General features: G+C 43.7%; 3 protein-coding genes across 4 annotated transcripts; 1 reads left to right on the top strand and 2 right to left on the bottom strand.

The window, feature by feature from the left end:
• Positions 1 to 3,038: 3,038 nt before the first annotated feature.
• On the bottom strand, positions 3,039 to 8,290 carry LOC136497438 (uncharacterized). 2 transcript variants are annotated; one of them, XM_066493234.1, is made up of 10 exons: positions 7,993 to 8,290; positions 7,638 to 7,833; positions 6,212 to 6,283; positions 5,873 to 5,962; positions 5,692 to 5,734; positions 5,446 to 5,552; positions 4,805 to 4,900; positions 3,943 to 4,133; positions 3,782 to 3,851; positions 3,039 to 3,665 (listed from the first exon to the last, which is right to left on the bottom strand). In XM_066493234.1, exons 2-10 carry the CDS (start codon positions 7,821 to 7,823, stop codon positions 3,555 to 3,557), a joined length of 966 nt encoding a protein of 321 aa, XP_066349331.1. In that variant the 5' UTR covers positions 7,824 to 7,833; positions 7,993 to 8,290; the 3' UTR covers positions 3,039 to 3,554. The 2 variants fall into 2 exon arrangements, with proteins under 2 accessions (XP_066349331.1, XP_066349330.1); XM_066493233.1 differs by having other exon boundaries at positions 7,638 to 7,841; positions 7,993 to 8,287.
• A 242-nt stretch (positions 8,291 to 8,532) lies between these two features.
• LOC136497441 (small ribosomal subunit protein uS17-like) lies at positions 8,533 to 11,058 on the top strand. The gene is made up of 6 exons (XM_066493237.1): positions 8,533 to 8,649; positions 9,563 to 9,603; positions 9,690 to 9,790; positions 10,261 to 10,405; positions 10,493 to 10,582; positions 10,775 to 11,058. Exons 1-6 carry the CDS (start codon positions 8,638 to 8,640, stop codon positions 10,863 to 10,865), a joined length of 480 nt encoding a protein of 159 aa, XP_066349334.1. The 5' UTR covers positions 8,533 to 8,637; the 3' UTR covers positions 10,866 to 11,058.
• A 2,584-nt stretch (positions 11,059 to 13,642) lies between these two features.
• On the bottom strand, positions 13,643 to 17,838 carry LOC136496335 (UDP-N-acetylglucosamine diphosphorylase 1-like). The gene is made up of 15 exons (XM_066491988.1): positions 17,432 to 17,838; positions 16,827 to 16,881; positions 16,569 to 16,720; positions 16,420 to 16,459; positions 16,065 to 16,154; positions 15,866 to 15,978; positions 15,666 to 15,740; positions 15,419 to 15,458; positions 15,247 to 15,329; positions 15,093 to 15,170; positions 14,863 to 15,006; positions 14,712 to 14,779; positions 14,303 to 14,417; positions 14,048 to 14,204; positions 13,643 to 13,941 (listed from the first exon to the last, which is right to left on the bottom strand). Exons 1-15 carry the CDS (start codon positions 17,603 to 17,605, stop codon positions 13,844 to 13,846), a joined length of 1,482 nt encoding a protein of 493 aa, XP_066348085.1. The 5' UTR covers positions 17,606 to 17,838; the 3' UTR covers positions 13,643 to 13,843.
• Between the last annotated feature and the right edge of the window lie 1,460 nt (positions 17,839 to 19,298).

The raw sequence follows: 19,298 nt of genomic DNA on the forward strand, positions 1-19,298 counted from the left end.
GCTCCACGGCTTTCCGTGCTCGATTGTTGGTGATTGGGTACTGCTTCGTCTCCATCAGAGGACAGCTGTGGGCATTACATCCGCCTCCCCTTCCAAGCTTGCTCCACGCTATTTTGGGCCCTATCAGGTGGTGGAGCGGCTGGGCGCGGTGGCTTATCGCCTGCAGCTGCCCCCGAAGGCACGCATCCATGATGTCTTTCATGTAGCTTTGCTGAAAAAGTACGACGGCGCTCCACCTGCTACAATCATGCCTCTGCTAGCCATTCTTCGGGGACGTGTGGTTCCTACTCCTTCTCAAGTGGTTCGAGCTCGTCTCAACCGAGGGCGCTGGGAGCTCTTGGTGCAGTGGGATGGTTGCACCGCTGCTGATGCTACTTGGGAGCCCATCGCTGACTTTAAGGAGCGCTATCCGCTGTTTCAGCTCGCGGACGAGCTGTTTGTTGGGGAGGAGGGAAATGTTGTGGACTCTTTCGTAGGCCGACAGTACCGGCGCAGGGCCAGGCGTGCCGCTTCCAGCAGTGGCTAAGACGCCTCTAGTTGTTTTTAGAAGTCAATAAGTTAGGAGGATTTTTAGGATCTCAGCCTTGGTTTGTTAGGAAAGCACCTGAACTATAAATGTGGCTTAGAAAGGATGTAATCAGATATCGAAGAAGAATAGAACCTCCCGAGCGGGTGGGGTTCCTCTTCGACGGTGGCTGCATGCGATTCTGCCGCTGCCGCCGGTGATAACTCCACTACGCCTCGCTACCCTCTCCGTTCTAATTCCCAGTCTCGGCTCCTTCTCCGTTCTCCCCTGCGTACTCCACGGCGGCAACGCCGTATCACCGTCAGGGGCCGTTCGGATTCCTTTATTTTGAAAATTTGAAATCTACTTAATGTAGGCTATTTGGTTTAGAATTTGAGATTCCACAACTTTTCAAAGTTCACATCTAAGTCTATCTTAAATTCATAGGTTAGGAGATGGAAATTGATTAAATAGATCATAATGCTATGTTTCTCCTCTCCAATTTATAGCATGCTCTTTAACTTACTTTCTTATAGTAGAAATACAACATATAAGTATCTCTTTTGCATGGCTAACAATAATATACAAATATATTCTATATATAGTCATATTAGCTTAATTAATATGTGTCTAAATTATAATTTATTAGAATGAATTCAATTCGAAGGCCTTAATGGTTTTCCAACGCACCATGGACTATTACCGGTATCTTCACATCTTCTCCTGGAATCCATGTTGTGATGAGTTGTGGTCTCGCAGCATAAAAGAGTCTTCTGTCAATGGCTTCATCTACCGAAGAGGGGAAGCACTGTTTGTAGTGCACGTAGCAAGGAGAAGTTGATCCCAAGAGATAAACCTGAGTACTTATAAGCATAGACCGAGTTGCCTGCATGGGGAGTTTTATGAGCTCTATTCTACTCCTTTTGGCTGAAGCCAATAAACTAGTTAGTCTGTAGCAATGGTAAAGCCCTAAGACTGTCTCCAACAGAGTTGGCAAGACACGACGCAAACGCAAACTGCGTCCTCCACAATGTTTTAGCTGAAAGAAACACGCTCCAACAGAAGACACAAACAGAGCACCCATTTTGCGTACCAGGCGAACCAGAACGCAAATAAGCGTCGCCTCTCTCCACGACGCAAATCTCCGGTGGAGCGACCGGCGCAGGGGCCCGGCGCAGGGCTTCTCGGCGTGGTACGAGCCCTTCCCGCCGGCGCCCGGCGGCGACCCCGATGAGCGCTACTCGCTGGACGAGGTCGTCTACGGCTCCAGCTCGGGAGGTCGAAGCGGAGGGAGGAGAGGAGGAGCGAGTCGAGGAGGTCCGGCGGCAGCAAGAGAGAGCGGAGGAGGTCCGACGGCCTGCGGATGACGAAGGCGAGGTGGGACCGCAGCGCCGGCGGGGCGGGGCCGACGCGGCCAGGCGGGCCCGCGGAGGGGGGCGCTCGGCCAGGCGGGCTCGCGGACGGAGTCGCCGGCGACCTCGGTGCTCGGCGGCTCGGCGGGGAGGGAGGCGGGATCTGATCGGCAGGGTGGGAGCTCTCCTTTTGGGTTAGCTATTGGAGAAGCCAAGTTTTGGATATACGACTCTTTTACTGTGCATGACCCAACCCATGGAATGAGTCTCGTGTTTGAGTCTTTTATTGTTGGAGACCTAAACCATGGAACGACTCTTTTACTGCACGTGAACCAAATCTTAGCCTCGTGTATGGTGAAAATCTTATTGGCTCGTGCCTCCGCGTTCTTACCTAAACATCGTCATCTCATTTTCTGTGTGGGTGTTCAGTTTAAGGAACGATGAGTTCATCGAATAGTTTTTCTAAATGACTTTGTCTAGTTCCTCTAATATATGAGTGGGAAGATGATAGATAATTGAGTATCGGTCGAGATTCAACTAGAATTGTGTTATTTAAGTTCATGGAAGATGAGATAAACTTAGAAGATAGCCTACTCATGAGGACACCATGTGCGACTTCCGTTTATATTCAGGTTATAAGAGATCACATCTTCTTTTGTTTGTAGGATCGGTTTTGCAGGGCTTCCGGTCCTTTTAAAGCGAGCTCTTCTAATGGAGTAGTTTTCTTAGTGAAACTGAAGCACTTTATAAAAAACATTTGATAAAATGGCTTAAGAGAGTATTTTTAAGAGGGGCCGATAGAAGCTATTTTTTTCTTTTTGACTCCGGCTTCTAGTTCCAAAGAGGGCTCTAGCTCCTTGGTGGCTTGAGAGAGAAAAAACCGTTTTTTGTATCCCGTTTGGTAAGGCTTCTATGAGCCGTTGTTTTTTTAGAAGCACTACCAGAGACCATAATCAAAATACAATTCTCGAGTTTAAGATTTAACCTCAACTTTTTATGTTTCAAGCTGAAATCTTGAAATCCAGAAGAAATGGGTAATGACATCGAAGGATTTTACTGAACATATTCAGTTCCTGACTATTTCACTTCATGCATCCCAAACATGCCCCTTCAATGGGATACGAATATATTACTGGAGCGAGTAATTAATTGCTCGGTACCCTGGCCCTGGGAAACAAAAATTAATTACTCGATTAATTAATTGTCGTCTGAACAGATTAAGGACCGTCAACTTTGATACACGACGCCATTAGAAAGACAAAAGCAACCCATAAACTGGTAGTAAACACTATGCTCGCTGAGAAATATAGCACACGCCGTACTCTTCTTTTCGGTATGCTTTCTTACGACATCATCCAAAAGCAATTGAAGATGACGACCGATCGGCACAGCGAGAAAGCTTCACGGGACGGGTTCTTCCTCCTTTGTTCTCAGGTTCTGAAGGGTCAACGCACAAGAGCTCCGGTGCAAGAACACAAAAGCAGCAGCCTGCTGAGCTTGTTTCTACAGCATTACATGATAGGCGCACATCAGCTTAACTGCTTATGACAATACCACACAACATTCCTATTTTTACCCCGGCAGAAAGTCAGACTACACCATACTAAGTTTCATCTGGACAGTGGCCAGATCTTCTCTAGTTGCAATTCACTGAGTTGATGTGTTATTGCAGTGAATTGCAACGACTAGACTGCATATCATATTCCCATGCTCATGGGATCCATGCCAGGTTGAGGAGCTCCTCCCATGCCTCCACCTGTCACATTGTGCAGGAGCTGTTGGAGCCAGCGCCTTGTCGCTGGATCATCCTGTTGCAGTAAGTTGGTATATTTAGTATTTATTCAAAACATTTAATTTTACAGGCATTTGTTAGGGAAGAGTGCAATAATGAATTGGTGATAGCTGATGTAAGAGTGTGGCTCACCCTAAGACAGTTATTGAATGTCCCATCTTTGAGCATGTCTGGAAGGCAGCTCTGCAATGCAGCACAGGCCCTGCATAGAAAGGGAAAGTTAAACAGATTGCATATATTGTTGGGGCACATGAGTAAAAATAACTTCGCAGAATACGAATGATAGCACAGACCTAGGGTTATCTGACAGCCTGAGGTAACAACGAATGATGTGCTTCAGCAGCCTTGTGGAGGGCTGATCAGCAAGTGAAACAACCATGTTTGCTAAAACACTGCCTACAGCAAAGAAACGCTCAGCAGTGGCACAAATGTAGCGCAGCCCAACATCATCTAGAAGAATCTTTTGGACAATGAAAGTTGCCACCTGCATAAACAACAAACCTTTTCAGTCCCAAGCAAGCATGTGTGGTTGAAGGTTGTTGGTTCTTGACGAAATACATCAAGAGCCCCCAATGATACACATGGACATGAAAGTGAAACTTGATGTGATCTATGTTTCAATACATGACACTATAAAAATTTAACAATTCACATCTGATCTTAATTTAGATATTGATCTAGAACTAAGATGTTATGCAAATGTACAGGAAAACATTCAAACACAATAAAAGAGAATAAATAACCCAAGACACCAAGGACCTGTTGCTAGCCACTCACATATGCATATTTAGCTAAGTTAGTGACTGAGGGCTACAAATGTAGGTGAACAAGAAGAGCTTGTGTGGTCCATGAGAGTATGAGACATATTGCAGCCTTAAAACGACCATGGGTCAACCGAATGGCCAAACAGTTTTTTAGGCTCCTTGTATGAGTCACCTTTTAGGCTTATTAATTGTACAAAGTTAGGCTTATCAGAGAGAAGGCTGGTACAGGCCAAGAATATTCTAGAGATAACTGATGGTAGCAAAGTAGTAGTGCACCAGATAAACTTCAGATGACAAAATACATACTAAAAAACCTATTACACCTTTGCCAGTATTAAGCAGAAGAGATGAACACTGATATTTGAATGAGAATAGATGGCTAGCTACATACAGTTTTGGATAGCTCACTACCCATCTCCATGGTTCGCAAGCACAGAGGAATTATTTCAGTTTGCAGCAAAAAACTGATGACTTCAGTATCGTCAACCTGCATTATTACCAAAATAAAAAGAGAAAATTTTCATTTACAGAAATGGTATTTTTAGAGCAAGTACTTTTTTTCTCGAACACGCAGAAGAGTTGTGTATCTTTGTATTAAGAAGAAAAAGGGGCAAGAGCCCTTACAACACACACCCACACTCCTAAGCAAGTAAGTACTGATTATATCATTATGTATTTTTGAACAAAATGAAGGGAACGGCCCAAAAGGTAGCATATATGTTGTTACTGCTGCATGATAAATTGACAATAAAAGAACATCTCAATGCAACAAATAACAAAGCTGCTATTTTGTCTTGTGATTTCTCTCAGGTAACGATGTAGCTATCATGCTATGTTCAGATTCTCCATGATCAATTTCATTATTTAATTAAACTGAAGGCAAATACACTAAGTGGTAAGTGCATTGTATTGTGCTAACTACATAGCAGCACAAGAGAACTGCATGAATCTTCGCTGATAATTGTATTAAAAAATTAGCATATATGTTTATCACATAGCATGCACCTAGGTACTCAAATAATGAAAAATTACCTTGACAAGAGCACCAATGACCCCCAAGCTAGTAAGCCTTAGGTACTCAAAAGGTCTCGTTTTGCTGGTAGTGTTGAGGAATGGGTACAGGTACAGTGGAATATGAGCTGAAAAGAATTTAAATTTTGTCAATAATAGTTATCATATACATAATTGAGACAATGAGGAAGGGAGGCAGGAGGTAGGTTTAATAATACACCATTTCCGTGCATTTAAACAATATTATGCAAGGGCATGGCTTGTTACCATTTAAGAAAAGGATCCTGGTCTCTGGGTGCGATGCAACACACTGCAATAGTTAATGAAATCGATAAAAAAAAGTTAAACACAAAGGTATGCCATAAACCTAAACGTGTACCCTTACAGTAGCAGCAACCAGAAGCCAAAACATTGAGCTACTATGATCCTGTTAGTTGAAAAAGCGCACCTGCAGAAGTGCAAGAGCATTGCAAACTCGGTTTGATGCTCCAGGTGACAGTGTGGGGGGTGAGAGTGACGGGTAAATAGATATAATCTCCTGCATATGTTTCCAGGTCACCAAGCATAACAAGTTAGAAAGACTGGGTTAAACCAGAAATAAGTTGCACTACTTATGGCTGCCAATGCCATGCTGATTTCTATTAAGACAAAAAATGACTTAGCACAATAACAGATTCATCGCAGGGACGCAACAAAAAGTGTAAAGTATCCTCAAACCTAGCTACTAGTCCTTTGTCATTACAAGTATTAAAATCATATCTATTGAAGGGCCAGGAACTATGCATACCTGAAGTAGTGCAGCAATTGTGCCAAACGAGTGCCAAAGCAGCGGGGCAAGATCTTGAAAAATCTCCCTTTTCTGAAAAATGGATACATTTAAATATCAAGTAGTTCTGCCTTGCAAAATGCTATTTCATGTTAACGACTGAACGTACAAATATACAATCATTTAATTTCAGTTTTAAGAACAAAATGGTACTCCAAATTTGAAGCCACTTATCTGGGCATCCATTCAAAGTCTAACAACTAAACTACTAATTTTGCAATAGCAACATAAGGTTTACGGAAGTACGGATAAGCTAATGAAAGCAAGCTCATTCAAAAAATAAATAATTGTGCCCCATAATGGAAATCTCAAATGACTGCTGCCCAAGATACTGCGTACAAGCTGAGACCATGATAAATTCAAGACATACAGCTAAAATTGAGGCCTTTCAATCAAGAAAAGCAATCAGAAAATAATCAACGCATGGAATAATCCTTACACCAAATCACTAATAAACTAGGATAATCCAATACGACAAAATAGCATAATGTAATGTAACTAGGGTAACAAAACAGCATAACGTATCTAGGGCGACAAAACAGCATAACGTATCTAGGGCTACAAAACAGCACAAACGTAACTAGGCCGACAAAACTGGATAATGTCACAAGGGCCACATAATGTTCTAAAAGCTTCCCCGAGTTGGGTAGCTGTACACGTGTTGGATAACAAATGGAATCTGGCAAGTCCAATAGTGTTTTTGCCAATTCATAAACTGGCACCTGAGTTTCATTCCACCGACACCCATAACGGAGTAACACTAATAGCAGCAGTTACTTGGACATCCATGTCCTGAAAATCTTATCCGTGTCAGATACAGACGGGTATTTGGCAATGTCAAATGTTTTGCCAAGTCGGACATCTGGATATGAGTATGGCTCTACCCTACACTTGCAACGGAGTAACGCTAAGGGTGGCAGTTACTCGGACACCTATTTCCTGAAAACATTGTCCGATTTGGACAGCCATACCCATTTTCGATTATGGGTGAATTTGGCAATGTCCAAAAGTGTTTTGCCAAGTCGGACACCTGCACCTGAGTATGACTCCACCCGCACCCGTGATGGAGTAACACTAGTCATGACAGTTCCCTGAACACCCATGTTCTAAAAACCTTTTGCCGATTCAGACAGCGTAAGCATGTCGGATTTCAAGTGATATTTGGCAGTGTCCGAAAAGGTTTTGCCAAGTAGAAGACCTGCAGCTGAGCATGACACAACCCTACGCGACCATAATTCACAAGCACAAATCACACAAATCGAATTGCACAAAATTCCATCAACAATCAACAAGAGATAATTCACACACAAATACAACTGCTGAGGTAGAGATCACTATGCGAAAATCATCCCCCACGAGTGGGAGCTACAACAGCTGTGGAGGCAACCTTGGAGAGCTCAAGCAGTGCGTTCTCGCGCAGTTCAGGGTCGCAGAGTTCCAGGACCAGCTGCTCCGCTGACGCCATCTTCTTATCCTTGGCAGCCTGGCCCACGGCGGAGCCGCTGCTGCTGCCAGCCATCGGAGAGGGGGACGGCGGCGAGACTCCGGCGAAGGAGGGGGGAATGTTCGCCATCTCAACTCAACTGCACGACTGCAACGAAACATCGATCACCACACGACTTATCCACAAATCTCCAACACGAAACGAATCGGTGGAAAAGAACCGGCTGAATCGAATTCATAGGTCTCCAACCCGAGAAACCAATTGAATTCCAGGTGGATCTTCACTCCGCTGGACTTACCTCCGTGACTGCCGGCGCGGAGGCCAAGGCTGCTCCAAACCAGAAATGGAAGCCACAACCAGTTCCACCCCGGACGACGTCACTTCAGCAAACCCACCGGTGAGGTCGCTCGGGCGCCTCTAGCGGGCGGAGGAGGAGGAGAGGAGGCGACGCCGACGGCGAGCCGGAGATATGCAGGCGACGGACAGGAGGGGAACGGAGGGAGATCTCTTGTGGCCTTTGGCTTACCAGCGGACGGATGAGATTAAGCGGCCAGTGAGATCGGACAGTCTGGCGAAAGCTCCGGGTCTGCACTGGCACCATTCATGGCGTCACTGCGAACGGACGCTGTAGTAACTGAAATTTAGCGGGCCAGGCCCACGGGAATATGGGCCGTGGGAACAATAGGCCGTTTGGGCCAGCCTTCACACTTGCTCTATAGTCTATTGGGGTGTTTCTGCAAAATTTAAGCTTTGTCAGGTATGAGGGCACGGAGCACGATAGTGCAGGGGCTCTTCTGCAAATTTCGAGCCAACCCCTCTCGCTCCGCTATAAGTTGCTCCCTAGGGTTTCCGCCGCGCTGCCACTTCCTTCCGAGTCTCAGCTCCGCAGCCCCCGAGCGCCGCCGCCGCCGCCGCCTCGCCGCTCGACGCCCACCGCGCAGCCATGGCGGAACAGGTAATGCTCTTTCTGGGCTACTTCCCGTGTACAACCTCTGCTTTGCCGCTCGCCGTCACTAGGTCGGGGCAGTTTGATATGCGATGCGCATTCGCGTAGATAGGTTTGATTGTCCCTGATCTGGTTTGGTCCGGTGTGGTGATGCCTGCGCCTGCTAGTGTGTTTTGGTTTGTTGGGATCTATGTTTTCGATCTTATCGACCGCTTATTGCTGCGTATTTGTCAGCGTGTGTGGGTTTGGTAGAATCTGATCATGGTAGAATCTAGTGATGCATCCTTTATCAAGCGTTTGGCCAGGATTTATAGTTAAGGACACAAGAACTTGACGGGGGTTTCAAGGTTTCAGTTGGGCTAGATGTGGTAGGGCTGTTTACTGACACTTGTCAATCTCACTTATCATTTTGTAAGATTGCGACTCTGCTAGTTGGTAATTAGAGGACGTGATTATTGTGGTACTTGGAATTGTAATTTATGACCAACAACGAATTCGATACACATTGTGGTGTAAACTTCATCACTGCAGTTCCATTGTATGCGGTTTTAGCCTTTTAGGACTCAAAATGTCCCTTATTGATGATACAGTGTCAGTTCTAATAATTTGTGACCAACAACGAATTCGATACACATTGTGGTGTAAACTTTATCGCTGCAGTTCCATTGTATGCGGTTTTATCCTTTTAGGACTAAAAAATGTCCCTTCTTGATGATACTGTGTCGGTTCTAATTTCTAGGTTTAATGTGTTATTTTGATGTGATGCATTTATAGTAGTATTGTCACTCTCTGATTATTTCAGAGCACAGTACTTACTGCATTTGTCTGCCAAGTTTTTACTTGTTCATGTGTATAAGCAAGTCCAGTAGTTTCCAGCTAGTTGCAAAGTAGTTATGATGTTTTCTATCTATCCATTTTCCAGACTGAGAAGGCTTTCCTCAAGCAGCCTAAGGTTTTCCTCAGGTGAGAGCTTCTTTCCTCTTCCATGCTTTCTATTCTCTGTGAGCAATATACATTTCGTGACCGTAGATTTCTTCTTAATTTTATAGCTCAAAGAAATCTGGCAAGGGTAAGAAGCCTGGCAAGGGAGGCAACCGGTTCTGGAAGAGCATTGGCCTTGGCTTCAAGACTCCCAGGGAAGCAATTGAAGGTATAATGGTTTCCTTCGTGCTGGAAGCTGTCTTCGAAGTCCTAGTGTTTGAAGGCGGGCATTGTTATTTGAGATAATTAAGGACAAATGGTTGTCTATTTATACTGAAAGAACTAAGAGTTCTAAAACATAAATTGGTAGTGTAACTCTAACTTTCAATCCCTTGATTTAAAACGCTAATAGGTGATTAGGTCATGATTCCTAGTGATATTATGTACCTTGTTTTAGATGGTGAGGGACAACATGTACTGTTTATACTACTTTTCTGTTCTGAATTATTTTTTGTTCCTGCTTATTGTATTTTTTGTCCTTAATTGAATTGGTAGTCTGGCTCCGAATTTCATTTCCTATTTTGAAAACAATGAGGTTTTGATCCCAAGTACTATGGGTCTATGGCACATGAAAACAATGCAATTCTTAGTGATTGTTCTTGCATGCGTAACAGATCTTTAATATTTGTTTGCCTACAGGGACCTACATTGACAAGAAATGCCCATTCACTGGAACCGTTTCTATCAGAGGCAGAATTATTGCTGGAACATGCCACAGTGCTAAGATGAACAGAACCATCATTGTTCGCAGGAACTACCTCCACTTTGTTAAGAAATACCAGAGGTAATTGGACTGTTTGTGGAACCTAGACTCATGTTTTGTCTTCCAAATGAACCTTGTTTCTAACATGAGCTACTCATGTGCCTTCAGGTATGAGAAGAGGCACTCCAACATTCCAGCTCACATCTCCCCATGCTTCCGTGTGAAGGAAGGTGACTATGTCATCATTGGCCAGTGCAGGTAATACTTGTGTCTGATCACTTGTTCTCTTTTGAGTCTAGCTTACCTGGTTTGTCAAGATCAATAAAATGGGCTGCAGATCCTTCTACATTCAACAATGAAACAAAACTACCACCATATTGAACACAATGAAAATCATATGCAGACGAACATGATCCTTTGCTGAAGCATATGTTTTTGTACTGTGAACAGGCCCCTGTCAAAAACTGTGAGGTTCAATGTCGTTAAAGTTATTCCAGCTGGATCTGCTGCCGCTGGCAAGAAGGCTTTCACCGCAGCCTGAGTTTAGACTATGTTCCATGAGTAGTCTATAGGATGATGTCTTTTTTGTTCAAAAAAGTCACTGCTAGGCTGGTGCTTTTCGGTTATGGTTTTGAGATTGTTCCCATCTCAATGAAGTCCCTTCATCTGAACATGTTACTATTTATTGTACCTTGTCGTGCAAAGTTTTGCTAAGATCTGTATTGTTTTCTCTCTGCTGCTGTGGCTGGGCTGTGTTCCCATGCTTTGCCCTGCGTTAACCTTAGTTATCTGGCGATGTTTCTGTTTGTGCGCATTTTCTACTGCATTCATTGGAGCCTGGCAAGCAGTGGCAGTCTCAACTAGTGAAATAGAGCTGAGGCCGTGAAGGTTTTGCAATTCTGCGTGGCATATTTTCGTTTGTCATATTTACTTAGCATGACGTGTGATCATACATTCATACGTGCCCGTACAGTGCATTGCAGTGCAGCGAGGGCTGGTTGGTTACCTTGTCAGTTAGCGAGATCATTTGTGCACGTCATACTTATGGAAATTGGTCTCAAGCCTGTGAAATTTGGCAGAAAACTCTGTATTTGAAAGATTTCTCTCTTTTGGAGTTGAAGGGACGAACTGTCTAGCAGTTAACACGAACAAGGATTAACGTTTAGAGCATTCTGCTGGGACACCACACGGAGAAAGACTAGAAAGGGAATATATAGAACTAGAACCTTTATAAAGCGTATCAGCCGACTTGGCTTACGAATTTATGCCAACTATCAAGGAATTTCTAAGGTCTTTCTACTTCTCGAGGTAAGGCAAACCCATTATTACATCATGGATTCGTAAATTCAACTGTCCCTGTACATAGGATGACGAGTACAGGACGCTTGCACGGTATCTTCCCATGGTAAGTTGAATCGAGATAAATTACTTCCCTACTCTGGTTTGAATCAGTGCTCCTGTATTTTCTACTTTTGGCTAATTCGGGGTGCTCTGGACTTTGGAGTCTGTATTTTCTACTTTGGCTAATTCGGGGTGCTCTGGACTTTGGAGTCTGGTCACCAGCTAAACAATTTTGAAATTGATGTGCCTTTTTAAATGATGAGAGGTTTCGCAATTTCGTTGTGGATCTAGCCAATCTGTGTTTTGCATAACAGTGCACACCGCAAACGTGCTGTTCAATTTTTTCTCAAACCAGTTGGCAGCTATAACTAATTCCGTCATTATTATTTTTTTTGAAAAAAAACTGATTTTTTTTGTTTCTTTTACTTCAGTATATAAACAATTCGTCAATTTTGAGAAATGTAATTACCTTTTATTTTTCAATTGCTTCTATCTGCGCAGTCATATTCGCCATAAGTTCTGGCATATGCAGGTATTGTTCTGTCTGCATGGGTATATACAAATCTTCCACTGGCTCTTTATAACAGTTGGGGATCAAAGAAGGTTGCATATGAGTTCTGCAAAATGTCTGATATCATCCGTGCAGCTTTGTCGTGAGCGTGAGCCTAATTTGAGTGATGATGACAGTGTAAATGTGATCTGAAATAGCGAAGAACTGGTAGGTCTTTACTAACATTGGGCAAGAATCAGATTGGTAATCATGCTAGATTGCTTTTTTTAGATAATGGAATGAAGGTTCCGGTTTCAGCCCTCTTTAAAGAAGAGCCGGTCCACACTTAGGCTTTCTCCAACAGGAGACCCAAACTCAAAATGGGTCTCCAACACAATACATATATCCTCCAACGGAGTACCTATATAGAAGACTCATTTTATGTGCCAAGAGAGGTATAACCCAAATCTGAGTATCCTTTCTCCTGGAGACCCATTTACAGAAAGGGTTCTCTTTTGGATCTTGTCGTTGGAGAAGACTAAAAATGGGTATTGAATCCTTTAACTGTAGCGCTACCCAAACGTGAAATGGGTCTTGTGTTTTGGGTATTTATCGTTGGAGACAGTATTATTACAACAAAAAAACGTCTTGGACACCCAAAAAGTTCAACTTAAGAAAACACCATTGTACAAGTGTACCTGCTATTGCTAACAATTGAAGATATGGAAATGGTACCTGTTGTTGTTAATAATTGAAGATATGAAAATGGACCGTGGTTTTTTACTCCTCGCATTGAGGATGGTTTTCCACGTAAATCACTGTTGTTGGGCATGTTACTTTGAGTTATTGCTGGTCTGAATACTTCTTGCACTGGTAAGTGCAAATGTTAATTCCTAATTGCAATAACAGAGGAATTAAAGATGCACCATAACTAGAGGTCTATGGAGTCACTTCATCAGGGGTCTGAATCACTTCCTTCTTGTTGATTTTCTTTCTATGATTGAGCTTGCATCATTCATATCATATGTAGGGTCTTCTATGTTACTGTTTCAGAGAAAAACAGGGGGTAAAATCATTTACCTTTCATTTCCATTGGACTTCAGAACTGATATTCTTGTCTTTGCTGTAATACTTGTTATGAATTAGCGATATCTCTGAAGGTATAGCTTCGTAAACTATCATGTGCTGAAATAGGCAATGTGCAATGTTCTCTCATGGGAGAATGAAGTTTTATGGTTCGCCAGCATTTGTACCTGCCAATCTGCCATCCTCTCCGGCAATACGAAATCTTCGTTGGAGGCCGTGGCCTGCTTGGACTGTTTTTAACAGGCTGCTGCTTGTCTACACATCCTGGACGGCATTGGTTTTTCAGCCAGAGTTATACCCTGCAGGTTCCGTGCAAGACTGCGTCAACTGCAGTCAGCAGATTCCACAGGGACTCGAAACGATCTACAGTCTACAGAGGAGCAACACAGGAGAACCAAAAATGGCACTGGAAGGAGATGGGGAGAAAACTCAAGATGAATTTGGTGTCCGAGATGCTACATTACAACACGCATAGAACATACAAGTACACAACAACCTGCCCATCCACACCCATCTCACGCCTAGAAGTAAACATGCTCATCCTGCAATCCTTTCCTTTCGTTTTACAGTTACACAACTGCTGCTCCCTTGAACAGACCTACCTAAAATGATATCTCACTCGGTGCATGGAATGTTCGCCCACGGCAGATTGCTTCCAGGTTCTCTCCGGCGTAGGAGGAAAGCGGAGAAACTTCAACGCCTATGAAGTGGAAGCAAGCAAGCATCATCAGAGAAACGATACAGGCACTAGTCAATGTTGTTTCCATGTTCACTACGAGTGCTTAATCACCAATATGGCAAATTACCTGTCATATACAAGGGCACAGAATGCGTCAAGAAGCCACCAGCGGCGACTACCCATCTGCTATGTAGGCGGAGCAGCATGAGCTTCGCGCTATCAGGGGTGTCATATGTTGCGCCGTTGGCATTCTTTACTGGTGCGAATTCCTCCTCCCGCATGACCTGAATTTTAACAGAAATGCACCGGTAAGTTTTTCCTGCTCTTGATGAGAAACAAAAATAAGACAATATGTGAACTATGGTTAGATAAAAATTCCAACCTCAAAAAGTGCCGTGGATGGGGAATAAGTGAAAGCATCGAATATAAACTGTTCAAGCTTCAGGCCTGTTGTAAACCCATGGATGGAAGGAATCTTCTTCTCAGCTAGATGATATCTGGTCACAGGACATAAAATGTCAGGTTCTAGTGCTACAATATAATATAATGTACCTTCGGACACGATCCTTGCCAGGTAAAACTACTTCACATGACATGTCTTTTACACATTACTAAAAGGCCACAAAGTAGAGTTCTATAAACATCATGTGCTTTAAGTCTGGCACTCTCTCATGAAAGAGCTACAAAGCCATCATTTGGAACTAGGAGTAGATAACTAATGTGGTTGCCTACTATATTGTTGAGGGCCGACTTGCAAAATTTTGAAAGAAGACAAACTAGAGAATACTCACACACTGTCCTTTTCAAGGCTGTTTGCCACTTGATTCAAAAAGTCCAGAGTGAACACGTACAGGCAGATCTATACAAAAGGAAAAAAGAGATAATATGCAACTGTTACACTTTGGAGGGAGGGAGGAGGAAAGGGAATGAGAAGCATCATACATTGCTCCAACAATAACGAAGTCGCCCTGTTGATTGATTAATTTCAGTAGTCATAGCTGCATCCATTTCACTGTACTCAACCACCGAGAGAGGTCCACCACGACCTCGTTGAACAAATACCCCAACATTCTCTTGTGGATAAGCCTGTTGAGTATTCAATTGACTATCAATGAGGTGCATTGCTATGACAATGGTAGCCCACCAGTTTGAAGCATGAGACTGGACTGTACCTTCCTAACCACTTTGGCAGCAGAAGATACACCTTTGTCAATGAAGTACCCTAAGAATGTAGGATCAGAAACTCGAACCTATAAACATGGCACTAGTCAGAAAAAGAAAAGGAAAACAAAACACAAGGATTTATCCCAAAACATATGTCCTCACCAGTGCATTGTCAACTCCATAGCAATCTACATATTTCACACCCCGTGCAGCCATATCTTCCAACAACTTTTTGGACTTCAGCGCTGTGAGATGTTATGATAGCCAAACTAAGCATCTAACAGGCTTGTTTAGTAAATGATGCGATTGAAGTTGAATTTTTTATGGGGATTACCAGCATAAACTCCACCATTGCCATCAGGAGCCTTTGCTACCTGGTTTTATGCACAGCAATGACAACAAGACTGTCACAACTTAGCATTGGAAAATAGTCAGTATAAAAAAAACTTTGTAAAATGAAATCTGAATTTAACAATTGGACTCCACGAGTCAAACTCGTAGATCAAGTTGCAAACACAAAAAATTATGGCTCCTGACTATACAAGGTCAAAGCAGAGTTTAGAAGTTGAAGAAGATTGTACCCTATATGGTGTCTCCATAATAAATCTACCATCAGCAGAAACACATGGAAGTGTGCCTTGTTGGAAAAATGACACCTGCCAAGAAAAGGTTTAAGCCTAATCAGGAAACAAACATCTTACTAATGAATTGAGAGTCTTGTGCATTTTGTTGAAATACGGTGGAGTATTTAGCATGGCAAATAATTTTTAGTAGCACCTACTTGCTCAGGGTCCAAGCCAAAATATCTACGGGTTTCGAAGAATTTGTGAGTGGCAGCATCTGTAAAGGGGCTTGTCATTATATACCAGTGGATTGGCACAGTGTTACTCGGACCTGCAAGTTATTATCAATTTGAGTGTGATAATCTGAAGCGAAGAAAAGACAAATAACTAGAAATATGATGGATTACAAACTATTACTTTCACTAGATTGAGCAGCCAGCTTTTGAACACACAAAATTCGTTCAGCTTGGAGTTGGAAAAGTGACTTTCCAGATGGAAGTCCAATATCTGAGGCCAAAAAAAAAATGTTATCCATCATACAGAATGGGACATCACATTTTAGGAAAAGGCCAATTACACCATCTCTGTAGTTCCAAAATAGGAAGAAATAATTCACCAAAAAATATGATATATATGAAGCAAGAAATAATTCACAGCAGCAATAGCATGCATCTCTGTGGTTCCAAAATAGGAAAAGAAAACTCATAACATTGCACATGTGAGATATGAAGTTAAGTACTAACATACAATGATTCAGGTCAAAGCAACTTACTGAAACATCCCTTAGGATCTGAGCTTCCCAGTCGAGTACCCTGCAAGCAACATTAGGATAAATATCATACATATTATTTCCCAATTCAGTGCATAAGTATATATATACCAGATACTAGACAGAAGAAGACTTCTCAGAATTCAGAGTACCTGACCACCGGCCAAAAGGACAACGGCCAGCTTCCCCTCCGAGATGGCTTTCAGCCCCTTCTTCCACCATCTTTCTTTGTCCTCAGGAGACCTGTCCTCCACCTTCGAGACACTAGATTCCGGCACGGGCTCGACAGCAGGCAATGGGATGCCTATGATTGGGATGAACACCACATAACTCTAACTGAGGATAGCAGTTAAAGATTCACGTGACAAAGCGTTCTACATTGGAGCAACGAATATTCTTCCACCTCTCACCTTGTGATCCAAGGGACCGCCGGATGATCCGATCGATCCTTGAAAGGTCTATACTCTGAAGAATACAGCAAAGATTAGCAACTGTCAGAGTGGTAAGATGAAAGAAGAAAAATGCTGCAGACTTCCTTCTGCTGATAGAACAAGAAAAAGGTTCAAGGACATTGGTGGAACTGGGAATTACCCAGAAACACATACTGAAACTGTTAGTACAACGAATCATCTTATCCAAAAGTATTAACTTAACTGCTTGAAACCAAATCAAAAAACATTCCTGAAGAGTTCCAGCTTAGAACGGAATCTATATGCATGAACTCCAACGCAGAACCAAGCCGTTACACAGAATTCATACCCATTAATAAAGGTTTATGCAGAAATTAGTCCTTAATAGCTGGATAAAAAACAAACAACAGGAATCTTTGCCGTGGCGTCGAAGAGTGGAGAAGAGTTACACAACAGCAACAACAGGAATCAGAACAATACGCACTGATAATTCCAACGTAAGAACAGACCTTCCACGCGGAATTCCAACTAAAAACCAAATCTTTGCCGCGGAACGCGAAAGCCTGGGCCCGGCACAGCCGGAGCCACCGCGCATTGCTGCTCACCTCGATGTCCCGGACGAGGAGCTCCCGGTCCTCGGGCGAGAGATCGTCCCAGAGCGCGAAGGCGCCCTCCTGGCCGTAGTCCTTCATCCTCTCGAGCATCGCCTGCGGCGGCGCGGCGCCCCACCTCCCCACCGGCCCCGGCGCCGACAGGCCGACCACCATCTCCTCCTTCATCCCCTTCAACTCTCTGCTCCGCTCCGCTCCTCACCGCCCGCAGCGCCCACCGCACAAGCAAGCAGCAGGAGCAGGTAGTGGGAAATGGGAGGGAGAGAGAGAGAGAGAGAGAGAGAGAGAGAGGGATTAGAAAGAGAGGGAGAGGAGATCTGTGATTGGGCAATGATGCTGGTTTGGCCAAAGATGCCAACTCGGACGACGGATTGTTCTCGGATCGCCGTCGCCGGTGGGTGGGCCGACTGCGCGTTTATATACCGGGCGTGATCCCTATGCAAGTGTGCATGTGTCAGTCTCGCACCCTCATCCTCCTGGATTAATTTGGACGCGAGCAGAGTACAGCGAACGGCGTTGGACACTTCCTGCAACAAGAAATCTAACCCTGTCATCTTCTGTGGCGGATATGGTTATAGATTGATCAAGATTATTATAAACCCTCTCTAGTAAGTACTGTACCAATCAGTTCCCCATTCATTTTCCGCAGATTCAATTTCGCATCGCGGTGGATCTTCAGGAGAAGAATTCAGGCAGTTCTGGACTTCTTGTTCACAACTGTAGTAGTAAAATGTGCGGAATTCAGGCAACTACTAATATTAAAGCTTTTGTTATTAGTAATAAAATGTGCAGGATTCAGGCGACTACTAATTTTGTGAATTGTGACCTCCGAGGACGACGACCAAGGACAGCTAAAAGAAGAACATCCATCTCGTTGCCAGTGCCTGCCCACTTCCTCCCTTTTTTCAGAAAAAAAAAAACAAATGCCTGCTCATTTCAGGCCCCTTCTGTTTGTGTCTTTCTTAATCGTTTAATCACATGATACAAATAGGATAAACCATCGCCTACCCACCCGGCCAGGCCAGGCCCAACCCAGTGTTTGACTGACACGGAGGGTCATTAGAAGGCATCTAATCTGTGGTCTTTGTACTGACAGGAGATAGCTAGGAGTAGCAATAGATGCAGGATGCAGCTGAGATGGTGGAGGCATGATGGAGCATGTCCCGTGCATGGGGTTCGCGTAAATTTTCATTTTTGGAAGCTTATGTGCACTGTCTGGTTGCCATTGCCCATGCGTGCCACCTGATGATCTGCACGATACGAGCATGACTGCCTGACGACGCGTCGGTCTGCAGCCCAGGATCGTCTTCATGGCCGCACCTACCTCTCTTCTCCCAGTTGGGACTTCCGATCAGATGACAGATGAGTAAACTCGCATAGTCGCATGCATTCATGCTCGCGTCGCCCACGTTTGCATTTACATGACTGTCTGCAAAGCGCCAGCACCAGCGATACAAAACTTCCATGATCCATCCATAATCCATTCATAGTCATGGTGGACGATCAGTACTTGTCGTAGCTATAGCTATTCCATGCACGTATGCTCCAGCTCAGCTCGGTTCAATCCGTGGCCGACAGTATTGCTTTTTGTTTCTTTCCTCACCTTTTTTTTCCCCAAACTTGGCCACGGGCTCAAATTCACTGTAGTGAATAAAGACATGATTAATGGGGTGTTTGATACAGGTGACTAGACTTTGAGTCCCTGTCACATTGGATGTTCGATGCTAATTAAGAGTATTAAATATAGACTAATTATAAAACTAATTGCATAAGCCATGACTAATTTGTTCAAAAAAACCGTGACTAAATCGCGATAAAATCTATTAAGTCTAATTAGTCTATGATTAACGAATGTGGTGCT

This window comes from Miscanthus floridulus, chromosome 12 (assembly GCF_019320115.1).
Source record: "Miscanthus floridulus cultivar M001 chromosome 12, ASM1932011v1, whole genome shotgun sequence".
Classification (NCBI taxonomy): domain Eukaryota; kingdom Viridiplantae; phylum Streptophyta; class Magnoliopsida; order Poales; family Poaceae; genus Miscanthus; species Miscanthus floridulus.

Bases quoted from the DNA above. Each gene is read 5' to 3' on its own strand.
- LOC136497438 (XM_066493234.1), bottom strand. From the start codon at position 7,823: ATGGCGAACATTCCCCCCTCCTTCGCCGGAGTCTCGCCGCCGTCCCCC. The intron at 5,963-6,211 runs GTATGCATAGTT...AAACATATGCAG, and splicing joins CAATTGCTGCACTACTTCAG to GAGATTATATCTATTTACCC. The intron at 4,134-4,804 runs GTATGTAGCTAG...TTGTTTATGCAG, and splicing joins GTAGTGAGCTATCCAAAACT to GTGGCAACTTTCATTGTCCA.
- LOC136497441 (XM_066493237.1), top strand. The intron at 9,791-10,260 runs GTATAATGGTTT...GTTTGCCTACAG, and splicing joins TCCCAGGGAAGCAATTGAAG to GGACCTACATTGACAAGAAA. The intron at 10,583-10,774 runs GTAATACTTGTG...TACTGTGAACAG, and splicing joins GTCATCATTGGCCAGTGCAG to GCCCCTGTCAAAAACTGTGA.
- LOC136496335 (XM_066491988.1), bottom strand. From the start codon at position 17,605: ATGAAGGAGGAGATGGTGGTCGGCCTGTCGGCGCCGGGGCCGGTGGGG. The intron at 15,007-15,092 runs GTACAGTCCAGT...AATACTCAACAG, and splicing joins CTGCCAAAGTGGTTAGGAAG to GCTTATCCACAAGAGAATGT. The intron at 13,942-14,047 runs GTAATTTGCCAT...TCCACTTCATAG, and splicing joins TGTGCCCTTGTATATGACAG to GCGTTGAAGTTTCTCCGCTT.